At 48.4% G+C, this 21862-nt stretch overlaps 3 protein-coding genes across 4 annotated transcripts; 1 reads left to right on the forward strand and 2 right to left on the reverse strand.

Annotated features, from left to right (window-relative positions):
• Window positions 1-1256: 1256 nt before the first annotated feature.
• LOC127604700 (trafficking kinesin-binding protein 1-like) lies at window positions 1257-9182 on the reverse strand. 2 transcript variants are annotated; one of them, XM_052071926.1, is made up of 18 exons: window positions 9018-9182; window positions 8753-8947; window positions 8200-8276; window positions 7601-7717; window positions 7408-7508; window positions 6957-7062; window positions 6791-6869; window positions 6560-6690; window positions 6404-6478; window positions 6016-6153; window positions 5843-5919; window positions 5348-5596; window positions 5009-5283; window positions 3609-3727; window positions 3207-3378; window positions 3015-3120; window positions 2803-2928; window positions 1257-2703 (listed from the first exon to the last, which is right to left on the reverse strand). In XM_052071926.1, exons 3-18 carry the CDS (start codon window positions 8248-8250, stop codon window positions 2118-2120), a joined length of 2508 nt encoding a protein of 835 aa, XP_051927886.1. In that variant the 5' UTR covers window positions 8251-8276; window positions 8753-8947; window positions 9018-9182; the 3' UTR covers window positions 1257-2117. The 2 variants fall into 2 exon arrangements, with proteins under 2 accessions (XP_051927886.1, XP_051927887.1); XM_052071927.1 differs by lacking the exons at window positions 8753-8947; window positions 9018-9182 and having other exon boundaries at window positions 6957-7508; window positions 7601-7713.
• Window positions 9183-10268: 1086 nt separating this feature from the next.
• txlna (taxilin alpha) lies at window positions 10269-15426 on the reverse strand. The gene is made up of 11 exons (XM_052071932.1): window positions 14786-15426; window positions 14223-14388; window positions 13679-13930; window positions 13420-13511; window positions 13177-13347; window positions 12589-12783; window positions 12396-12515; window positions 12241-12315; window positions 12068-12160; window positions 11893-11988; window positions 10269-11542 (listed from the first exon to the last, which is right to left on the reverse strand). The coding sequence occupies exons 1-11, from the start codon at window positions 14813-14815 to the stop codon at window positions 11219-11221; spliced, it is 1614 nt and encodes a 537-aa protein (XP_051927892.1). The 5' UTR covers window positions 14816-15426; the 3' UTR covers window positions 10269-11218.
• Window positions 15427-15614: 188 nt separating this feature from the next.
• nsun2 (NOP2/Sun RNA methyltransferase 2) lies at window positions 15615-21734 on the forward strand. The gene is made up of 19 exons (XM_052071928.1): window positions 15615-15861; window positions 16135-16292; window positions 16537-16641; window positions 16710-16815; window positions 16925-16996; window positions 17179-17263; window positions 17581-17776; window positions 17988-18062; window positions 18236-18366; window positions 18677-18750; window positions 18821-18951; window positions 19394-19490; window positions 19651-19844; window positions 19928-20020; window positions 20113-20248; window positions 20460-20540; window positions 20697-20835; window positions 20924-20963; window positions 21047-21734. Exons 1-19 carry the CDS (start codon window positions 15796-15798, stop codon window positions 21342-21344), a joined length of 2277 nt encoding a protein of 758 aa, XP_051927888.1. The 5' UTR covers window positions 15615-15795; the 3' UTR covers window positions 21345-21734.
• Window positions 21735-21862: the final 128 nt, after the last annotated feature.

Consider the following 21862-nt stretch of genomic DNA (forward strand, 5'->3'; position numbering starts at 1 on the left):
GAACGCGCACGTCCTGTGTCAAAGTAAATGCTTCCAGCTGGCCCTAGTACGCAGACTCGTGTTCTGATTGGCTATTGCAAGCTGACTGTGCCCGTTCATTTCCAGCCCACAGGGCCTGCTGTTTCATCTGAAGGCCCTGAGCAAGTTTTGTTTACCTGGCAACACAAGCTATCTGAAATATGAATGGTTAAAAACTCTACCATAATAATTAAATTATTTATCGAGTGGCTTTCAATGTTATTTAAAATAACATTGAAAGCCACTCGACTAAGTGGAAATAATATGACGTAAAGAATACAGAGAGTAATTTTGTTGACATATTTATGAAAATAAATTTAATTTGTTATTCTCAGAAAAGTAAATGTATTCAATTTACTTTCCTGTGTGAAATATTTCAGGCAGCACACTGTATGTCGACTTGCTTCAACCTAAAATTGAGCCATTTGTGAAGTGGTCACGTGGAGCCCTGATGATTTAACACTCATAAGTTGAAGGGGTCGGGAACACTGAGGATGAATGCGCTCCCATCTGTTCCATGTACAGTACAAGCTTGTTTTAATGCATCATAGCTTGATTAAACAAAGCCTACACTACATCAGAGATGATTTGTCAAACAAGCATTACTCAGATTTTCCAGACATGAAACACCAGTGTCAGCTTCGGTTAAAATATTACTCTCTAAGTGCAACCATCTGTGCGCGCATGCGTGTGTGTGCGCATTCGCAAGTGTAACTCATCATCCGCGTGCTTTCGCGTGTTCTGAATCATACTTAAATGTCTTTCCTAAGCCACTTCCAGGTACGTTCATTGGATCTCTGCTCAAACAAAGATTAGTGGGTTATGCAAGGTTCACATGAAAAAAAATAAATGCCCATCCACCTCTGCACGTCACCAAGTGCCCATGTTCTCATCCGGGGAGGCCGAGAGGTCAGACGGGAAGGCTTGAGGGGTCAGACAGGATTTCCCTCGCCGCTAACAGTTGGGTACATAAATATCAAACTCGGAACAAACATGTTTTTGTTTGGGGGTGGGGGGGGGGGCAACAGGAAACGCCAGACAAAGCGTTCAAGTGGGAACGTTTTCTTAAGACACCGTAACAACACACAGCATGAGTAGCTACTAGCTTTGAGTGGCTGTTATGTAAACACACATCAGCCACTTCACTACCACAATTTAAAGCAGAGGGAGGGAAACAATCAGCGCCTGCCACGCAAGTCTAAAACGACCAAAACATGAAAAGACTGTAAACCCAAAACCATGTTTCCCACAAACACTTTTAATACACAGTCTGTACCAAGTTCAGGTGCTGCTGCGTGTCGTTTGCATGGTCTCCCCGTTCTTGCATCAGTTTTTGTCCCAACACGTGCATTTTAGGCTAATTGAAAACTAAATTGCCCACAGGAGGGGGGTTATGAGTGTAATTGGTCGCCGATGTAGGCGACCTCTTGCCCAAAGTTGATTAGGATAGACTCGAATGTTGTACAACTTCAGTGAACTCACAATGAGGATCTCAATCCTCAAATGTCAAAATAATGTCAAGGTATTGCGTGGACAGTCCATTGTTATGCTTCCTGTTTGTAATGGAAAAAGCAACCCAGTGTGAAAAGACTCACATGTCAAGCAACCACACAACTCATCCAATACTGTGTTTGAGTTTCCAATCAAGGAGACATGCTGCCATCTAGTGTTTCATCTGTGTAGGACAACAAAAAAAAGAACTTGGGAACGTCACCGCGTATATTTTGGCATCTAAATCAACGAAAATGATGCATCTCGTTATCAAAATCAGCTCGTGAAAGCGATTACCTACAGCAGGAAATGGGCGGTGGGGCGACTCAATTGTTTTTTGTGGTCCGAACAAAGCTTTGTCTAATATAGTAGTCCTACTTCAGCACCATCGTGGTGTCAACGTTGGAGTGATTTGAGGCGCTTCACTTGTAGCGCTTTGATGTCTTGTGACATCTCCAGGCGATTCCAAGTTGGGTCCAAATATGGAGGGGGGAACACTACATTGATGCTTTGTGAAGCCCCCTTGCTACAAAGTATATTCCTTTTATAAAACGGTGAGCATGTGACTGACCAGCAGCCAGTCCTTGCTCATGCATCGGTAATCAATATTACTCCGGAGGACCCGGAGCTTTCATGGCCATACTGGCCGGATAACTGCGGTTCCGTCTGATCCCGTCCGGCCCGAAGGGGGAGCCTGATCTGCGTAGTCCACCCAGAGGCCCCCCGAGGATGGGCCCGGGACTGGCCGCTCGGGCCCCCGCCGCCCCGGCCACCCCGAGCCGTTTGACCTTGTCCAGCAGGTTGAGGTTGTGCACGGTCACGCTCACGTCGGTCTGGCTCTCGCAGTCCCGCCCCTTCTGCCGGCCCCTCGTCCTTCCCGTCACCTCCTTCAGGATGGACCGCGCCGGCTTGGAAGCCAGGAAGTTGTCATAAGAGGGGCTCTTGAAGTCAAAGCTCAGGGAGGTCGCTATGGCTGAAGGCCCCTGTCCTGTGGGGGAGCTCGGAGGGGTGGAGGGACGCGAGGGGTCGGGGTCGGGGGGTCTGTTAGGAGTAATGGAAGTGCTGAATAACAGCCCCTGGTTGGCCTGACTGCCGTCCAATCCCTGACTCTGGTGATACATTGCTGCAGAAATGCCTCTCTCCTGTAGGAGGCGCACTAGGCCCAGGCAAGTGCTTGTGGTACGGGTGGCATCTCTGCGGACCAATGCAACAAACAAGTCACGTAAGGTCATCTTGAGCGCTTTCGAGGAGCTTTTTGGTGTGTGTGTGTGTGTGCGTTTTTTGTTTTTTTGCCTGAGATTTGTTGACGACTCCGACGGCCTCAGACTGAGCCTGCGGGGCGTGCAGGGTGTTGCGGCGGGCGTGCCCAGTAGCGAGCTGGTCATTACGCAGGAGGACGACGCGGGGATGGCGTGCAAACTGTCGAGCAAAACCAGCCAAACTTGATCAAATGAAAAAGAAGTTTCTTCGATTAAATTCCGTCTGCTGTTTTATAATTTGCTCACCTGGGCGTGACCCGCGTCTGCTCGTCAGTCGGATGCAGAATGCGGCAGGTTGTGAAGGTGTAGGTGGAGCTTGTATGGGCCATGCATTTACCTGGATAGTATGCAGCTGCAGACAAAAAAAAAAAAAATCCTCATGAACAAAAAAAAATAAAAGTGCCGCAAGAGTTTTCACAGCATTTCCTCCCGCCTCACCGAGTGCATCGGTGTTGCTGAGATGCGGCGACGGGGATGGCGAGGGTGGAGTCGAGCGTGGCGAGGGCCGCCCCAGGCTGGAGGAGGCGCACGGCAGAGATGAGGTGGTGGGTAGATTCTGGAAGTACTGCTCTCCCGCCTCGTCCTCCTCGAAGCTCCCCCAAGAATACACCTGCGGACAACCATTCAGACATGGAAGAATACGCCAATAGGATTGAGCCACGTTAAAAGCGCTGGAGAATCTTGATGATTGAGAAAATAGGATTTATTTACGCCACATGTAAAACATTGATGAACCATTTCAGCCACTTATTGATGCGATTTTGATCACGGGTAAAATTCCCGTTTCGAAGCACACGACATTAATCAACATTGACAAACTGCACGGTGGGACATACGGACCTGTTCAAGTTCCAGTTCGAGGGGTCTGTAACCTTTAGACACGACCCCCGGCCTGGCGTCCAGGATGACCCCGAGGTGCGGCTGGGCTAACTGCTGCCAGTGATGGAGGGTGGCCGAGCCTACGGTGGAAAGACACGTATGACCGCCGTGTAGCGCACCCGGCTGGTTTTTGGATGGGATGCGGGCTGAAGTGATGGTTTGAGACAACCAAGTGCGAGAAGACAACTCAAAGGTGATTAAAAGCGACAGAAAAAAAAGAAATGACATTTGAATGACAGGGGGAAAAAAACAAACTTTTATTAATCAGATGCGGTGAAATGAAGAGAGGGAAGTACACCATGTGGACGGAAGGAAAGGAAAAACAGGCGAGTTTAAAAGCAGAGTAAAATGAAGAGTGAGAATGAAAACAGGAGCTGCTGTGGCGACACAATCTGATGAGATCCAATACTGCATGCATAAATAAATGATGCCTTAATCACGTCGGGTATTGTGACCGTACGACGATATTGCATCATCAGCCAGGCCTGCTCATATATCAGACACTCGAACTTCATTCAAAGCCCGTGTTGAAGACTTCCACTTAAATCAAGGCATTGCCAAATGCTTTGAAAGCGATCAAGCAAGCTTGCTGTTGTGTTATTCTCGTATTATGCAATATTCTGCCGTGTTAAGATCGATCGTGTGATGTCATCAAAAAAAAATCTATCGTTAACAATAACAATCTTATCAAATTGTAAGTCTTAAAAAGGATCGCTATGAATGCCTTTTTTGTTTGTGCTGGAATTCAACATTGTAGTCACTTAGGATGTCCAAAGGAGCCAAAAGGTCAAAGGGTCGTCATCATTCCTAAAAAGCATGACATCACCAGTGGAGGATTTCCCACATTAAGATGAAACGTCGTCGCTTTTCAGACCGCGGCGTTTTCCGCGCAGGATGGCCGCTTAGTTTACATGCTCTCTCTGCGCGCGTTTCCTATTGAAATATCACAATCCTCCAAATCATTTCGGAGCATCTTCTGCCACTGAAGGCAGGGGGCGCCAAAGGGAGCGCTCTCAAGGGAGGACCGCCACTTTAGAGCCACGCTCTGGGCTGAGTGTCCCTGCGGAAAGTGTGAGGGGAGGCAAAGACGCCCGACTTGTGATGATGCATGAGAGACCAGAAAGAGTTGAAGAGCATGAGCGAGGGGGGCGTGGCCTTGCCCTCGCTCAGCGCCTTCCTCTTCCTGCTCCCGGTTTTGTCGCTGGCCCACCTCCTGCCCCGCTCCCTCTCCAACCCGGCACTGGTTTTCCTCACCCAAGCCCATCCGCCCGCTCTTTCTCCCTCGGGTGTCGGCCCGGGCCCGCCCCCCTCCATCCTCCTCCTCCTTCTGCTCTCTCGCTCCTTTTTGGCCCCGCCCTCACCTTCCAGCGGCTTGACAATCTGCAGTTTGTCGGGCAGGTAGGGCCCCCTAGAGGCCCACAGGTGGAGGTTCCCCAGCGACATGATGCTTTCCGAGGGGGTGGCGACGCTCCCGTGGCCGGCGGCGTCGGGGAGGCCGCCGCCTCGCCGCCGCTCCCGCTCCTCCTCGAAGAAGCGCCGCTCGCACAGGTTGTTCTGACGCCGCAGGGACAGGCGGCGCAGGGCCAGACGCAAATCCTCAGCCCCGCTCGTCTTCTTCTCTCGGCCGTCGGCGTTCCTAAATAGTCACGCAAAGAGTTGCCGTACTCGTCTTTAGTATCCGTAGCCAATCCCCTCCTCACCTCTCCTGATTGGACGCCGTCTCCATGAGGATGCTCTGAGCGCGGTTGTCCAGGGCGACGCCGTCCCCGCCCAGGTCGCCTCCACACAGGCTGGAGCGGGGGCTGCTGAGCCCGCTGGACATGGGCGACGTGCGCGAGGACAAGGACTGGTTGGAGCCTGGAATGTTGCCGCCGGTCGGGGTGACGGAACGCCGACGCGCTGTCTGGTTCACATTCTTGACCGTCTCGAAAACACGCTTGCGGTGGACCCTGCCGAAGATGAACACATGCGGATGAAATACTATTGCATCATTTGCTTATGCCCCCCCCCCCGCCCCACCCCCGAGATATGACACTTCCTCAAATAAAGGCCTCCCTGTGTCCATGAATTGTCGAGGGCACCACCCACTTAAATCAATCAACAGCTAACTTCAAATACACCCGTCGGCCATTGCGGGGGGGGGTCACTTTTAGTGCGCCGCCCCACAATATTAAAATGAAATATTTCAGTCGTACTTTTGCTGCTCACAGTCGGGGTCGTCCAGGCTCAGCTCCTTCCTCATGGTTCCCTCAATTTCGGCAGCCAGGGAATCCTGCCAAGCACACGCGTGAGCTGCGTGCATCTTGTGCACGCACACACACACACACACACACACGCACATGCACACGCAGCACTGCAAGGCCCTCACCATGGGGTACAATCCGAGCGGATGGAAGCGTCTGGGCGTTCCCACGGCGTAGTTCCGGTTCCTCAAGTTCTTCAGCTCCTCCTGGGCCTCGTGCAGCATTTCGATGCACTCCGAGTACTTCTCCTCCAACTCTTGCAGCTGGTGGAAACGTCGCGTATTAAAAGTTCACACTTTGGCCACAAGGTGGCATGTGCATTAAAAAAATAAAATTAAAAAAATCCTCAGCAAAAAGTGACTTTTTTGTTGTTGTTTTGATTTAGTAAGAGAAGATTTGGTGACTCAAAAAAATGCTTTGGATGAGAGAGAGATTTCTGGTGCGCATGAGAAGCTTCTTTTGTGCATATGGAAAGTTTCACAGTGTCGGTCGCCGTGGTAACCGAAGACTCACCTCTACGGTGAGTTGCCTTTGCGCATCTTTGGCCGCGATCAGATGCTGAGAGAGCTCTTCGTTCTCCACGGCAAACTGCGCACGGGCAGACAGGAAGTTGGCGATGAACACGGGAAGGAAAGGCCACGTTTCTCTTTGCATTTGCATATTACTCACAGACTTGGCTTTCTTCTGCAAGTCGACAATTTGGGAGAGGAGGTGCGTAATCTCTTCTTGCTGTCGGGAGGCGTCATCTGTCTTGCGCGCGAGCTCCTCCGCGATGGTCGAGATTTGAAGACTGGACAACCCTGCGGGGGGGAAGGGGAGAGGGGGGGTTGTCGTTTTCAAAGTTGGTTCCCAGCAACGACGCACAAAGTCGAGTGGGCCGACAAATAGAGGAAACCCAACTGAGTTCTTTCACGCAGTCATTGACGAGCTGCTGCTCCTTCTCCTCGTACGTCTCGGTCTCGGACTTGAGATGGCTGGCCTGCACGCGGGCATAAAACGCGCTGAGGTGACGCCGCGGCATCGACGGCGAGAGCGACAAGGCGGCGGCCGTCGTTGACGGACAGACCTCCGAGCGCAGCGACAGATTCTCTTCTTCCAGCTCCTTGAGTTTCCTCTGCAGGGTGTCGCTCAGGAAACCTCCCGCGGCAGCTTCCACCCGACTCCTCTTACCCCTTCGGGCACACAAGAACAAGGTCCACATCACAACTCGCATTTACATATGGGACAACTTTTACTCTTTTGAGCTACAAACATATGATATATGCTAAAAAAACAAATATAAAATGATTGCTTTGCTGACATCTGGCTGCGTCTCGGCGCTCCCCATGGGAAGGGAAGAGCTCTATTTTGTCTACCGCCATCTTGTGGAGTCTAGAAGCAATTACAACGCTTTTTGAGTGCGCATCAATTATTCATGCGCCATTTACAAATTTGACGGAACAAGCCGACGAGTAACTCAAGCGATCATGGGTGCCCGGAAGTATATGCAAGTCGATTAAAAAAAAAAATATGCAGACGTTGGCGATCCGCCGGACTCCTCCTCGCTCTCGTCGGCCGCGTTGGTGTAAAACTGCAGCAGCTCGTCCTTCAGGTTCAATTCATGGTGCAGCTGGGCCACCTGTCGGACCGAAAGCTTACATTCAAGTCAATCGCTCCCATGCGGCGCACATCAACAAAAAAAAAATCTGTCGTGCGGGTGTGTCGGCGGACCTCTTCGGTGATTTGTCCCACTTGCTCCTCCAGATAGTCGTTGTGTTGGGTCAGAACTCGGTTCTTCTTCAGGAGGGACTGGCCGATCCTTGCGGCCAACTCCAGATCTCTCTCTTTCTAACGCACAAGCGACATTTGAGACATTTTTGATGTATTCGCAACACAAGCAGATGGATATTTATAGCGCGTCCGTTTGAGGCGGGCGCCATGTAGCCCAAAAATACCTCACACGCACCCAAACTCCGGAGACTTTTGTTTTTGGAAAAGCAAGACTTTTTTTTTTAAAGGTGTAAGTTAAAATGTATGTGAGTGAATGTAAGCCGAAAAATAAAAACGCAAATCAGGATGTTGATTGGTGCTTTCATGCACCAAGTCCACCCCCCCCCTCCCTTGGCCTGTTGCCAAGGTTACGGGTCAACGAGCTCATTGCTCAAATGAGTCCCGATTTTTGGTTGTTTTGCAAATGTGAGAGCTTTTTGTTGTGTGAGAGGTATTTGTTTGTGTGAACATTTTTGTGTGTGTGTGTCGCACGTGACTGTGTGTGTGTGTGTGTGTGTGTGTTTTTTTCCTTCCACGACATCTCAGACGAGTGAGCTCACCTCCTCCAGAAGACGTGTGACGGCATCAATGTCACTGAAGGTCTTTGTCATCTGGCCCACTCTGTCAGCACACAGCACTGTGGACACACACACACACACACACACGCGCACACAAGAGGAGGTTAGCGAGGAAGCACAAAGACATTATGCAACCTCCTCAGTTTTCCAAAATATTCATTTCAGAGGTAACGGCCAGGTCAAGTTTGTGCGAGGCTTTCGTCAGCAATGACGCCGATGATGTTGATGCGTTTTTTTTTTTTCCATTGCGCACAACCTGCAGGCGCTAACTCTTATTGACTTTGTCCAATCGATGATCAGCTCACTGCAACATTGTAAGAACTCCAGTTCTACTACAGCAAGGCACAGATTTCAATTGCCGTATATATGCTACTCAAATTTTTTTTTTAATTAAATGAAGCATTTTCAAAAAAATAAAAATGACCAAACCCCTTCTAAAAGTGAAACTTAAACAAACTAACTAATAAAAAAAACTACTGTAACCTGTTTTGTACTACAACATATGATTTAAAGCGTTGAAACGGTGCAGACTTACAGAAGTATTTGAGCGTCTCGTCTATCTGCTCGGTGGTCAAGTCGAGCGGGGCGTCGGCGGCCAGCAGGGGCGTGTGCAGCCAGTCATCGTGGTCGTAGCCGTAAACCGTGTCGGCCCGCAAGCGATAAACTGGCAGCTGCTCCTCCAGGAGGCTGATAATCTCAAATTCGGGCAGGTCGGTGCTGTTGCACACATCTAAAGGCACGTAGCAATATCAAAGAAGCTCCTCACCGTATGCCAACATTGTGCCACTGAAGAATTTTACCTGTGATGGTCTCCGCGTCCTTGTAGTCAGAGAGGGCCCTGAAGACGTCAGGCTGACTGGATTCGCCCTCCCCTACATACTGATCCTCATCATTGCGCGCCCAGTCAGGGCCCGGGTCCGGGTCCGGAGCAGGGTGCTGGGGGGAGCCCGGGGAGGCCAGCTTGACTCACCTGTCACTGGCGGAAGGAAACGGTGGCCATGGATCTGTTGAGCTGACGGAGAGAGAACGACAAAACGCACAACCACTTAGTGTAAGAGGAACAACCATCGAACTCATATGAATGTTTTATTAAGCCAAAGACTCCTGCGATCAATGCGCCTCCCGTCTTTAAGTTGCGCGTCGCTGACTCAGCAGCGTGCCGTCTGCCAGCTGCATGCTTTAAATCATGCAAAACATCACTGCCAGACATTCATCTGCGCCAAAACAGATGATACAGCAGGGAAACTAATTACAATAAATTAACTCAAAATTTACTCTTTGAGATAAGTAAATATAAAGTACGTTACATGAATGAAGGCGTTTTTGTTCACAAAGTTGAGGAAAGAAAATTAATGCAATAAAATATTACACAACATGCACGTAAATCAAGGATGGGCAAACTTGTGCTCATTTGATTTTTTTAAATGGATTGAAGGGCCACATTGTTTGCGGAAAAGGTTAAATATATTTGGAAAAGGTATTTTATATATAAAACATTAAGAAATTGAATCTCAACTGGCTATTAATTCATGTGGCGAGGTTATTTGAGGGCGTGGCTTCATCCCCATCACCACATGACGTCACGGATGCTGGTCTCACATATAAATGGCCCTTGTCCTTTCAAGGGGACGCAATAAATGTCTTTCGCACATGGCCTGAAATCACCACGAATGCATTTGAAATGGAGCAAGCCACTTACGCTCATAAAGGCTGTCAAAATCGTCTCCCCACTGGCTGGTCGATTTTCGCCGTCTCGCAGTGTAAACAGGGCGGGGAGGAACGCGGAGGTGCAAGTCGCCACCGCGGGGTCACCTCCGGTTAGCGGGCAGCTCAGCAAACGGTTAAGGTCGCTTTCGGGAGCTTTACGAAGTCGCGAAAGGCCCTTGTCCACTTGTCTCCTTCCGCAGCCATCCCTTGCGTCGGTGTCAGGCGGCCGCTCGAGCGTCAAGACACCACAAGAGAGGCAACGACAGCACTTCCGGGTGGGCTTTCAAAATACATCACTGACGTTAAACAAGAAAGCAGTTATTTACGTCCTACGTCCAAACGTATTCTGCAGTGGCTCTCAAAACATTTTTAATGCGGGCCCAGGACATGGAACGTGCTGGGGGGAAAAAAATCTGCACAACTCAGATATTTTCATTTAACAAAATGTGAAGTCGTCTCAGGAGAGACAAAAGCAGAGCAAAAGAAACAAGGAATATCTTTGGTTCCTTTGCGTGTTCAACGAATCTGTCGTGTGAGACAAGGTCAGGAAATACTGATTTCCAGTGCTACAGAGTCATTAGCTTTTAAAAATCATGTCTAAATAAGAAATAACACAAAGGAAAAATAATTCAACTCCTACATTTGAACATGAGGTAACAATCAAAAGCTTGCCAGCTTTGACGGATGACAGATGCCTGGATAGGATGAAGAAAGAACCAACATTCTGAGTGCTTTCCACTTCAGTACAGCCACAGACTCAAACGGAGGGAGCGTGTTTTGCATAGCGGTCGCCCAAACACAAACGCGCGCAGCAAAAAATAGAGAGAGGACATTTCATATGACTGGCTAATATTCAATGACATAACGGTCGAGTTCCATCAAATAGCGTTCACAATACTACACGTAATGTAACACGAATGGCTCTTTAAGCAATCAAGTGTTTGTCGAAGGGGAATGTGAAATCAACCAGTCGAGCTGGAATATTCAATCAATTTTCAACGTTGGAAACTTTCCATGGGAATGAACAAGAATAAATGAGGGATTGCATCAAAGAAAGGCTGCCTTCTTGGGATGGACTTTTGTACCTCGGCATCAATCGGAATCGAAATTGACCGAAAAGGTAATAGAACCAAACTGACAACTTGTCAAGTACTTTCAAAACCGTGATTCGATTTGACGCTTTGAAAATGGTGGTGGACGTGACGCTTTCAAGAGGCGAGAATTGGAGAAGGGGGGAAAAAAAAAAAGCGAGTTTGATTTCTGACGTGGGGGTGGGGGTGGTCCGGAGTGATCATCATTTCTGCGTGGCGACAGGCTGAACCGCCTCCACTTGGGTGTCCGTGGTCAGTTCGGGGTGACATGGCGGGTTTTGGGAGCTGGATTCGGGGAGGGCGTGGCCGAAGCCGCTTGTGGCAGCGTCCGAGCCGCCTTCCGGCGGGGAGTCTGTGGGTGTCGGCGAGGGGCATTCTGAGTCGCAGGTGGGCGCCGCGGGGGTGCCGCTGAGCTTCTGGACTTTCTTGTTGAGCTCGTTACGTTCCACTTTGAGGGCGCGGCGCAGCTTCTCCAGCCGCTGGACTTTACCTTGAAGGGCTTCAAAGTCGCGGTCTTGCGCGGATTTCTGCGCGGAAAACATATGAGCGCTAAAGTTCCGTTTCCTACCAAAATTTGACTTGCGGCTTTTATGAAAACACAAATAAATTCATCGCGGAAGTCTACCATTTTGAGCTGCGCCGAGTCCAAAGCGATATATGCATTACTTTGCTATTATTAACAAGGAACAACGCTGGAGGTTCATTTGGACACAAGTAGAACTTTGGCACCGTCTTGCGGCATCTATAATCCACTATATGTCTTTTTGGTGGAGTTTGTCAATGACTCACCGGTTTTGTCCGTTTGCGACGGCGCTCATCGATGTCGAGCGCCGTTTATTTGAGTTTTTGTACATTTGCGTCGGCGGCACTGCGTTACCTCCTCAGCCATTTCCAGAAGAGCTTTGTTACTGCTCTCCCACCTGGAGCGATACATGGCCGTCTCCTTCTCCAGCTTCTTGATCTTTTTCGTCATCTGCTCAAATGTGGAGGGAAGCCAAACCAAGTCTGCAAAAGCGGCAAAGCAAAACGCGCGTTGACGTCGGACTCCTCACCTTCTCCATCTCTTGCTTGAACGTAGCGAAGACCTCGTTGCTCTTGGACAAGGTGGTCTGGAACTCCTCGAACTTTTCGGTGTACAGGGACAGCTACGAAAACACAACGTGGGTTAAATCGTGCCGGCGTCATGGGGAAACGGAGCAGATGGGAGAGGATTTAGGTGGGGAACCTGCTGCTTGAGGTGACCTTCCTGCTGCTTCATCAGCTCGCACATGCGCTGAGACTCGAGCGCCTCTTGTAGCAGCTGATGATGAGAAGAGAGTTGGAAACCTTGAGCCGGAGCGACAAGCGCGAGCTGGCGTTCACGTGCGCGTCATCGTTTACAAAATGTTTCTCCGTCTCGTGACGCTCCTCCGACTTGCTGAGCAGCTCCTGCGCCTGGTGAAGTTTGGTGTCCACCAGCTGCTGCTGCAGGTCCTTGTGCTTCACCACTTTGTCGATATGCTGATCGGGTACAAGTCTGGTTTAGCCGCATGAAAACGCTCTGCGCTAGCACCAAAAGGCGGCGCGCCCGCACCTCTTCTCGTAGCTTGTACTGCTCGTGGAGCTTCTTGAGCTTCTCGGCAAGCTCCGTGTTCTCCTGGCGCAGGCTGGCGTTCCTCTCGTTGTGTTGCTCCATCTGAACCTGGATGTCATTGAGCGTCACCTGAAAATGCGAAGTCACCTCCTTTCGTTTCTCCTCCTCCAGACGGGTCCTCTGGATGCCTTCCTCCTGCGGAGACAGACAATAAATAAATAAACGTTCACATTTAAATTCGGTGGATGGATGACACCAGGAGTGAATCTTGAAGAGAGAGAGAGAGAATTTGTGACAAGTAATACTGCTTAAAAAAAAAATAAAGGGAATACTCGGAGTTATATTGTGCGGTTTAAAAGTTCCCCTTTTTTTTGAGCAATTTATTTAAACATAAAAATCTTACTACAATCGAGAATAACGTATTGTTATAATCTAAAATATACCCCAGTGGAGCAATTTAACATTGACCGCACGGGATGTCAAGTGCATGCCAAAGCAGTAGGTGGTGCTATAGTGTCCAATTGCCCTTTTAACCACTCTGAAGTCGACAGGAAGTCATGTGGTCTCTTCTCTGTACGTGCTATGCACCTTGAGTGTACGGTTGTGTCTCTGCAGCTCCCGGCAGAGGCTCTCCAGCTTGCTGCGAGCCAGGATGGCCTTGCTGTGCTCGGTCCTCAGGTTGTCCTTCTCCTGTACCAACTGCGTCTGCTTCTTCTGCAGCGCTCGCATCTGCTTCTGCCTGTTTCGATGCTCCTCCAGCTGTCGAGGACGCACACAAACGCCATTCGAGGACCTGAAACGTCAGCGGATGGCGAGAGGGGAAACGCTCACCAGTTCGGCGTACTTCTTGCAGAGGCCTGTTAGCTTCTCCTCGGGTGTGCTCAATGTGTTGAGAGTCTGCATGAGGAGGGTGATTTCTTTGCCTGTATCAAGCACAAAAAAAAAAGAGAAGCCAATTCATACATTTGCTTTTTACCAGCTTTCTTTTTTTTTTTACCCAACTACATTCCTTTTGCTTCTACGGGTTGAATCCGTACTTGTTCATTTTTGTTTTACAATGTCTGTACTTCGACCAAGAGCTCTTCCTCACCCAGACCCTTCACTTTCTTCTTGTCCTGCATCTTCTTCTGCTCTTTGTCTCCACCGCCAGCACCCCCCTTGACTTTGCCCGCCCTGGTCTTCTTGTCCTCTGTCAGCCCATTCAGCTCGAGGCTATGCGACTGGCCGTTGTCGAGGGCGCCGGCATCGTCCGAAAGACTCTCTCTGCAGTAGATGCTGAGGATGTCCTCCAGCTGGCGGCTCAGCTCGTTGGCCTTGTCGCAGCGAGACAGAACTGCCGCTGCTGGGGAGGGAGAAACGCAGGTTAGAAGAAAATCCATACACAAGGTGGAAACACATTTAGGATTTGATGCGTTTAGTTGGTTGGCGTGGTCTTCGAAGAAAAGTTGGACATGATAATTAATTACAGTGAACTCCTTCAATATTGCATTAAACCTAGGGTTATATCGCCGATTTTTAAGAAATCGGTTTCCACGGGGCAAGCCAGATATCGAGTAGCAGCCCTTCATGTTGTTCCGCAGCATGCCATGCAAGGCTTAATTCCAGTAATGGATGTTGTTCCTGCAGCACATTACCTTCACTTGCTGCCTCATCTCCTAGAGGTGGTGTTGAAGATTCTTTGGGGCTGCTGCTAGTGCTGTCCTTTGAAGCCACGGGGGGCTCTGTCCCGCCAGCTGTAGTTGACGCATCCTCGTTGTCCTGGGTGACCGACTCCTCTGTGTCTTGCTTCATCTCAGAATTCTGTTTTTTTTTTTAAATAAGATGGTTTGCAAAGGCACCAAGATGCAATTCTTTAAAACTCTTGTTGGTTGACACCCTGCTTACTGTGGACTCTTGTATTAGCTTTAAACAGTCACTCTCCCTTTGCTATATTCTCAATAAAAAAATATTTTAAAAGTTTCGTGGCTGCATAAAACCGGTTCCTACTTGTCTCGCCTAACAGCAGAACAAGCCCGCCGTTCCAAAAACCGTTTTAGGTTCACATTCATGTCTGTTTGCCTTTTAAAATGTCACTGCTTTCCCGCATAACACTGTGAGTGTACACATAAACGAGCTGTCACTTACGTTGCTGTTTAACTGAGGATATAACTCTCCAATTGAAATTGAAGCATAAATTACCACGTGGATTTCACCTTACCTTCGCTTTTTCTTGTACTTCGCCACTCATTGTCAGAAAACGCTATCACAAGGCAAGCAACACTATGGGCAAAATTAGCTCGAGATACAGTGCATTACTTCATTTATAAATGACATGAAGAAAAAAAACGAGCAGTAAAAAAGTACAAATATTTAAATGATATCCTCTTTTGCCGAGAAGAACCAAGTATTTCTATAGACTCAATGAGAGAAATGCTAGCAACCTAACTTGATACCGTGAGCTAAAAGATGTACACTTCCGGTTAGAACTTCGTGTTCTTCTTCGTTTGTGTCAATGGCGGTTTCGCCGTAATATACACACACTCAGAGATACCGCCTAGGTCGCTAAACAGTACGTAGACGTCGCTGCCATCATGGATGTGGTAAAGTACGGCGACTGGTGAAGTCAAAAGACAGATCTCGCGGGAATACACACTGTAACAGTGTATGTTACATTTGCCTCATCTAATAAGGCGGCAACATTAACGTACGAGTCAGCCCCAGAGGCGGTAAAAAACAGAGCGTCCGTGGAGCTGCATGACAGTAATTCCACATATTGTTTGGTATCACGTCGGGTCGTGTCATGCATACAAGCATACAAAAAATCTTTAATATGTCTTGAAGAACGAAATGATACGATACTGATCTTAACGTCAACACCCCCCACTCAACCACAATCAGGTGTCCTCATTTCAGTTGAATAAACATAAAAATATACCGTATATTTTTTAAAAATAACTTGCGTCTGTCTAGATATATATACAGCGTGTTAGCAAGTGATTTTGCTAAATTATATTTCTTTCAGGCATATTTGGTCGATGGCGAAGAAGGGTCCTGATTCAAATGCGTCAGACACTACACACGCTTCAGGGTTTTAACATAGCGTAGCATAGCGGCTTTGTGGTTAGACGTACAGTATTGCTATTTACCAAAGTTGCACACCATTTTGGGGTGTTTGCTCTAATAAAGCTGCTTCGTATACTTAACTCTAGAGTTGTAACGTTATCCAGAATGGGGAAAAGAAGCAGACAGAGGCAGAAAAACCAGGCTGCCGGCGGAGACCACAGAGACAACGCTGTAAGAGGCATTCTTCTGCTCAAACACTTGGAGGAAAAAGTGTTACGACTAGTGTGTTAGTAGTTCCCACCTCCAGTCTATTGAACTTGCTGATGTGTTTTATACTGCAGCCTACCAATCACAACTGAAAGCAAAGCCTGTTCTCAATTAATTCATCCATTGCAACACAAAGATCATTTATTTGCTTGTTGACTCCAGGCAAAATGTTAAATGTTGTTCATTCAAATGATGATCCGCTTGATTGCAACAAATAAATAATTGTCTGCGTTGCAGGGTTGGGGTGCTGGTTATGCTGACATTGTGAAAGAAAATAAGCTGTTTGAGCACTACTACAAGGAACAAGGCTTGGTTCCAGAGGGAGAGTTTGAACAGTTTATGAACGCAATGAGGGAACCGCTTCCAGCCACCATACGCATCACTGGATATAAAAGGTGAAATGGATGCACTATAGCGAACTCTCACAATTCGTGCGGGATTGGGATGGAGCCGTGCAGTTTTATTTTTCTCTACTCAACAAGGCTATGGCCTGACTAAATGAAGCTCCTCCCCTTGCTTTAACATAAAGTACTGCTAATTATAGCGGGGGTTCAGTCACAAAAGGGAGAGTGACACTCATGTACTTGCCCAAAATATTTATCTTTGAGTTCACGTCTCTCCCTCTCTTCCTGGTTCCAGTCACGCGAAGGAAATCCTTCATTGCCTAAAGGAAAAGTACTTTAAGGACATTGAGAAATTGGAGATCGACGGTCAGAAGATCGAGGCGCCGCAACCTCTCAGCTGGTAATCTTCATCGTGAGATGAGTGCAAGCACTGTGAGAAGAAACGCTCACTCCACCCATTTTTCCCAGGTATCCCGACGAGCAAGCCTGGCACACCAACATGAGTCGTAAGATTATTAGGAAGTGTCCCCTGCTGGAGAAATTCCATCAGTTTCTCGTCAGTGAGACAGAATCGGTGAGTCTGTGTGAAGAGAACAGAAGCATTGAAAAAAATGTGACTTTAAAAGATTACCAAATATCAGACTCTAGATTCTGTTCTTTTATTTTGTGTTTCCTTTTCAAAGGGTAACATCAGCCGCCAGGAAGCCGTCAGTATGATCCCTCCACTTCTTTTGAAGATTGGGTCCCATCACAAGGTGACAAGAGAGCCAAATGTGTCATAACCGGAAAATTCAAACAACCCAAGTGATTTTTGATATTGAAATTAGGAAGGAATTTGCCTTCCTAAGTGAATGAATGAATGAATGGACATTATCTGCGTGTGCCTGGGAATGCGCCATGTCATCAGAGCACTAACACACACAAATATTTTGTGAAGATTTTGGACATGTGTGCAGCTCCCGGCTCAAAAACAGCACAACTGATTGAAATGCTTCATTCTGACATGGATGTGCCCTTTCCAGGTATGAAACAATCCGTCATCAAATTATGGCTTCTTGGACCCCGAAAGTGTAATTTTGGATGTTCATTTAAAAAATACTGTTCTTTTTTTTCCCTCAAATGCATCAGGTTTTTGAGATGGTGTCATTTTTTTGGTAATGTGTCAGTGTGATTTTACTGCCCCTTAGTGGCCTTAGGCACACATTACCAGAAGGAGTAACGGATTAATGACATTTACATTCATTTCAATGAGGAAAGGTGATTTGCGTGACAAGTGGTCCTCACGGAACAAATTAAACTTGACAAGTCGAGGCATGACCATGCGCTAATTTTTCCTCAGAGGGCTTCGTCATCGCCAATGACATGGACAACAAACGCTGCTACCTGCTGGTGCACCAGGCCAAGCGTCTCAACAGTCCCTGCATCATGGTGGTCAACCATGACGCCTCCTGCTTCCCCATGATGCAGATTCAAGATTGTGACGGAAAGAAGGACATCCTCTTCTACGACCGCATCTTGTGCGACGTGCCCTGCAGGTCAGAAGAAACTTGCATTGCGCCCCCCTTTAATTTCGTTTTTGCAGTGTGGTTGTATTGCCACTTAGCATCACCATGTGACACCTCGAAATAGTCGATGCAAAAGATAAAAGGTCGGGCCCAGTGCTATGGACAATACAGTGCACGACCCCCCCACTTGAAATGTGAAGACAAATTCAGTATGTGTGTGACCACTGCGGTGTTCACGCAGCGGGGACGGCACGATGAGGAAGAACATAGACGTGTGGAAGAAGTGGACGACCAGCAACAGCCTGCACCTTCACGGGTGAGAGGAGGCGGCGATTGTGTGCTAAATAGTCGAGTGCTTACTTTTTTTTTTCTTTTTTTTGCAGTAAATTAAATGGCTTTTAATGGCAGAGCGGCGGAGAGTGCTCTTGTGGTTCTAATTATAAATGATAAAAGTTGGCAGTGTTAACAGTGTGTGTTTCCACGCACCAGCCTCCAGATGCGTATTGCTGTGCGCGGTGTGGAACAGCTGGCCGTCGGCGGCAGGATGGTCTACTCCACCTGTTCTCTCAACCCCATTGAGGATGAAGCTGTCATAGCGGCACTCCTGGAGAAAAGCGAAGGTATCAAACACCCGGGGAGACTTTGATTTTGGACTACATCTGTTCTTTGGAATGCAGGATATTTGCAGGAGCTCTTGATGTCGCTCAGTAGGCCACGCCCCTTTTCAACACAGGAAGACTGAAGTGTGTGTGTGTGTGCCCTTAAGCTCAATTACACTAGAATCATTTTATTCTTTTTCAGTGAAATACATTTTTATATCTTAATATATGGTACTTAACTATTTTGGGGGTTTGAAACTGAACATGTCAAAGCGGCGCGGGGGGAGTATATGAAGCCTTACGTCACTGCTTGTGCCATGGATGTTACAAGGAGCACTGGAGCTGGTCGACTGCTCTTCTGACCTGCCCGGCTTGAAGTGGATGCCCGGGGTGACTTCCTGGAAGGTACGATGATGACAACAGCCAAAAATGGCACGATCACGTGCTGAAAGCAGTAGTTGTTGTATTTCTCCAGCTGATGACGAAAGAGGGCAAGTGGTACACTGACTGGTCGGAGGTTCCCACCAGTCGCCACACTCAAATCCGACCCACCATGTTCGCGCCGACGGATGCAGAGAAGCTGGCTGGCATGCATCTGGAGAGATGGTACGGGCACGCACGCACACCAATGACACCCGTTTTCTGGCGGAGCCGTGACATCACAGTTGGACGACAGTGAAAAGTTCTGGCCTGCAGGTGGCACTGTTGCCACACGATTCACTCGAACCTGTTGGCACAAAACCAGAGGAGTGTGTGTGTATTAGATTGGTGTTTACCAACCAAGCAAATTACAATCATCAAGGAACAGAAATGTACCCCCCACCCCAAAAAAAAAATTAAATAGATCAGCTTTACTCACAAATTGACTTCCTCAGTAAAAACGCAAAGCAATGAGTTTGTCATGGAAGAGCATTTAATTGTTCTGGCTGTGAGTGTATGTCACAGGTATGGATGGCTCAAGTTGGTTGAAAATACATGTTTGTTTTTTTTTTTGGTCGAATGAAGTGAAATTGAAACGCCAGATTTAAAGATGGTCTTGTCTTGTCAGTATGAGGATTCTGCCACATCACCAGAACACGGGAGGTTTCTTTGTGGCTGTGCTACTGAAGAAAGCCCCGATGCCTTGGAACAAAAGATACCCCAAAGTACGTTCTCATTCACAGTCATGGATGATTTGACCGTCACAGCAGAAAGAGGAGAAAAATGATCACCCCCCTCCCGCCCCGCACTTGTCCCGCTCACCCGTTCAGTTCTCCTTATCACAGCCGTTAACAAATCACACTTACTTGTCCCGCTCGCCTCCAGCTGAGGAAAGCCTCGTCTAGCGCCGAAGCCCAATCGCAAAGCTCTCCGGTGACTCCGGCAGAGACTCCTTGTCTCCCCGAGGGTGAGGAGATGCAGGAAGGAGGCGGCGGCGGCGGCGGCGGCGATGGCGAGGAGGCCCAGGCGGGGGCACCCGAAGGAGCTTCTTCCAGCGCCAAACAAGATGGCGTGTGTGGGTGAGTCACACCGCTTGATGAAACGGCAAACCGGTCAACAAATTGGAATAGATTTCAACTTTTTTTTTCTTCTCGTCTCTTAGACCTCCACCCTCCAAAAAGCTGAAGCGATTTGGATTCAAAGAAGATCCCTTTGTGTTCCTCAGTGAAGATGACCCCGTCTTCTCCACCATGCAGTGAGTCTCCAATCACCCCCCCCCCAAAAAAAGTGACATGAAACTGTATGTGTGACGGAAGAACAAACCGTACCTCATTGAATGTCCTGTAGATCCTTCTACGACTTGTCTCCAAACTTCCCCAAGATGAACGTGCTGACCCGAACCTACGAGGGCAAGAAGCGACATTTGTACATCGTGTCCAAAGAGTTGCGCAACGTCATGCTCAACAACAGTGAGCGCCTGAAGGTGCGCGTGACATGCCGACACAGCAGAATTGTTTCACTGCATTTTAACGAGAGGGGGAGGGGGGGTAAACAAAAAACATTCCACTCATTTTTTAATTCGGGCCTGCCTAATGTCGTCCTCAATTACGATGAAATCCCTGATTGTAATTCAGGAAGGGTATTGCTAATGCTAAAAATAGCAGCTAACCCTTATTTTCTCCACTCCCTTCTAGATTATCAATACAGGGGTGAAAGTGTGGTCTCGTAACAGCGATGGGGAAGAGTTTGGTTGCGCCTTTAGGCTGGCTCAAGAGGTGATTAAGACATTCGTCGGGAAATACATCTGCATTTTCTCTCAATGTGTTTTTAGAAGATGATCTCAATACGCCAAAATACATTCGGAGAACTGAATTCAGTCGCATTTAACGTTTGCTGAGCATGTGCCCTTGCCCCCCCCCCCCCCTCGTCAGGGTATCTACACTCTGCAGCCGTATATTCGCTCGAGAATCATCACGGTGAGTGTGGAGGACATCAAAGTGCTGCTGACTCAGGAAAACCCCTTCCTCAGCAAATTGGAGGCCGACGCCCACGCGCAAGCCCAAAAAATAGGTGGGCTGAAAAAAACAACCTTGCGGCTCACATGAACAGATTTGGGGCATCTTTTCTCCAACCTATGTTTTACCGTTGTCTTTTGTAGTGATGGGCAGCATCGTGTTGAAGTACATTCCCAACCCCAAGTGAGTGTCTTACCGAAGCGAAGGTGACGTTTGGGACCGTTAGATCAGCGTCGCGATTTCTGTGCGTTTTCCCTGTTTGCCAGTAAGCCAGCGGAGCCTCAGTGTTCCATCCAACTGTGCGGCTGGAGGGGAAAGACGTCCATCCGCGCCTTCGTCCCTCGCAACGAGAGGCACCACTACCTACGCATGCTGGGCGTGGAGGTCTTCCGGGACAAGCAGGGCGTGGGTCGGAAGCCAACGGGCGAGGAGGAGGGGGGCGAGGAAGAAGCGGCGGTGGCGGTTGGGCAGGAGGACGACGGGGGCCTGGATTTGGAGAACGGGAGTGAGAATGGATCAGCGGAAGTCAAGATGGATGGCGACAGTCAAGGGACGAGCGTCTGAGAGTGGAAGAAGAGGACTTGGTCAAAGTGCATTGAAGCTCCGAGGGCTGCGGGCCGCTCCGGAGATTACGCTGTGTGTGTGTGTGTGTGTGTGGGAGGAAGAGGAGCTTATTCTTCGGCACAATATCGTAACCGAAGGAATCCCTCTCAGAGGAAGACAGCTTGGCTGCAATGTTTTGGGTATTCCCCAGGAAGAGGCCTTTTTTTAAAAAAATGTGGGCGGAGTCAATTCAATGGCCGCTGTTTCTTTTGTTTCAAGAATGCTATTCCACCTGCCCAGCGGTGGAAGCCTTCATCCTGGTTTGCGTTTTAAAAGAAGTTTATATTTGGTCATTTCATTTTTGTACACCTGGATGCGCAGAAATGGAGCTAAATAAAGGTGTGAAAGATTTGTGGTTTCACGTCAAGTCATTGCTAGTTCATTATGCGCTGACATGTTGTTCAAGGGGAAGTTCGTCAAAAGCTTCCTTTTCAACATTTCGCCCCCGCGGGTCTACACATGGCATTCTGATGAAAACT

This window comes from Hippocampus zosterae, chromosome 7 (genome assembly GCF_025434085.1).
Source record: "Hippocampus zosterae strain Florida chromosome 7, ASM2543408v3, whole genome shotgun sequence".
Classification (NCBI taxonomy): Eukaryota; Metazoa; Chordata; class Actinopteri; order Syngnathiformes; family Syngnathidae; genus Hippocampus; species Hippocampus zosterae.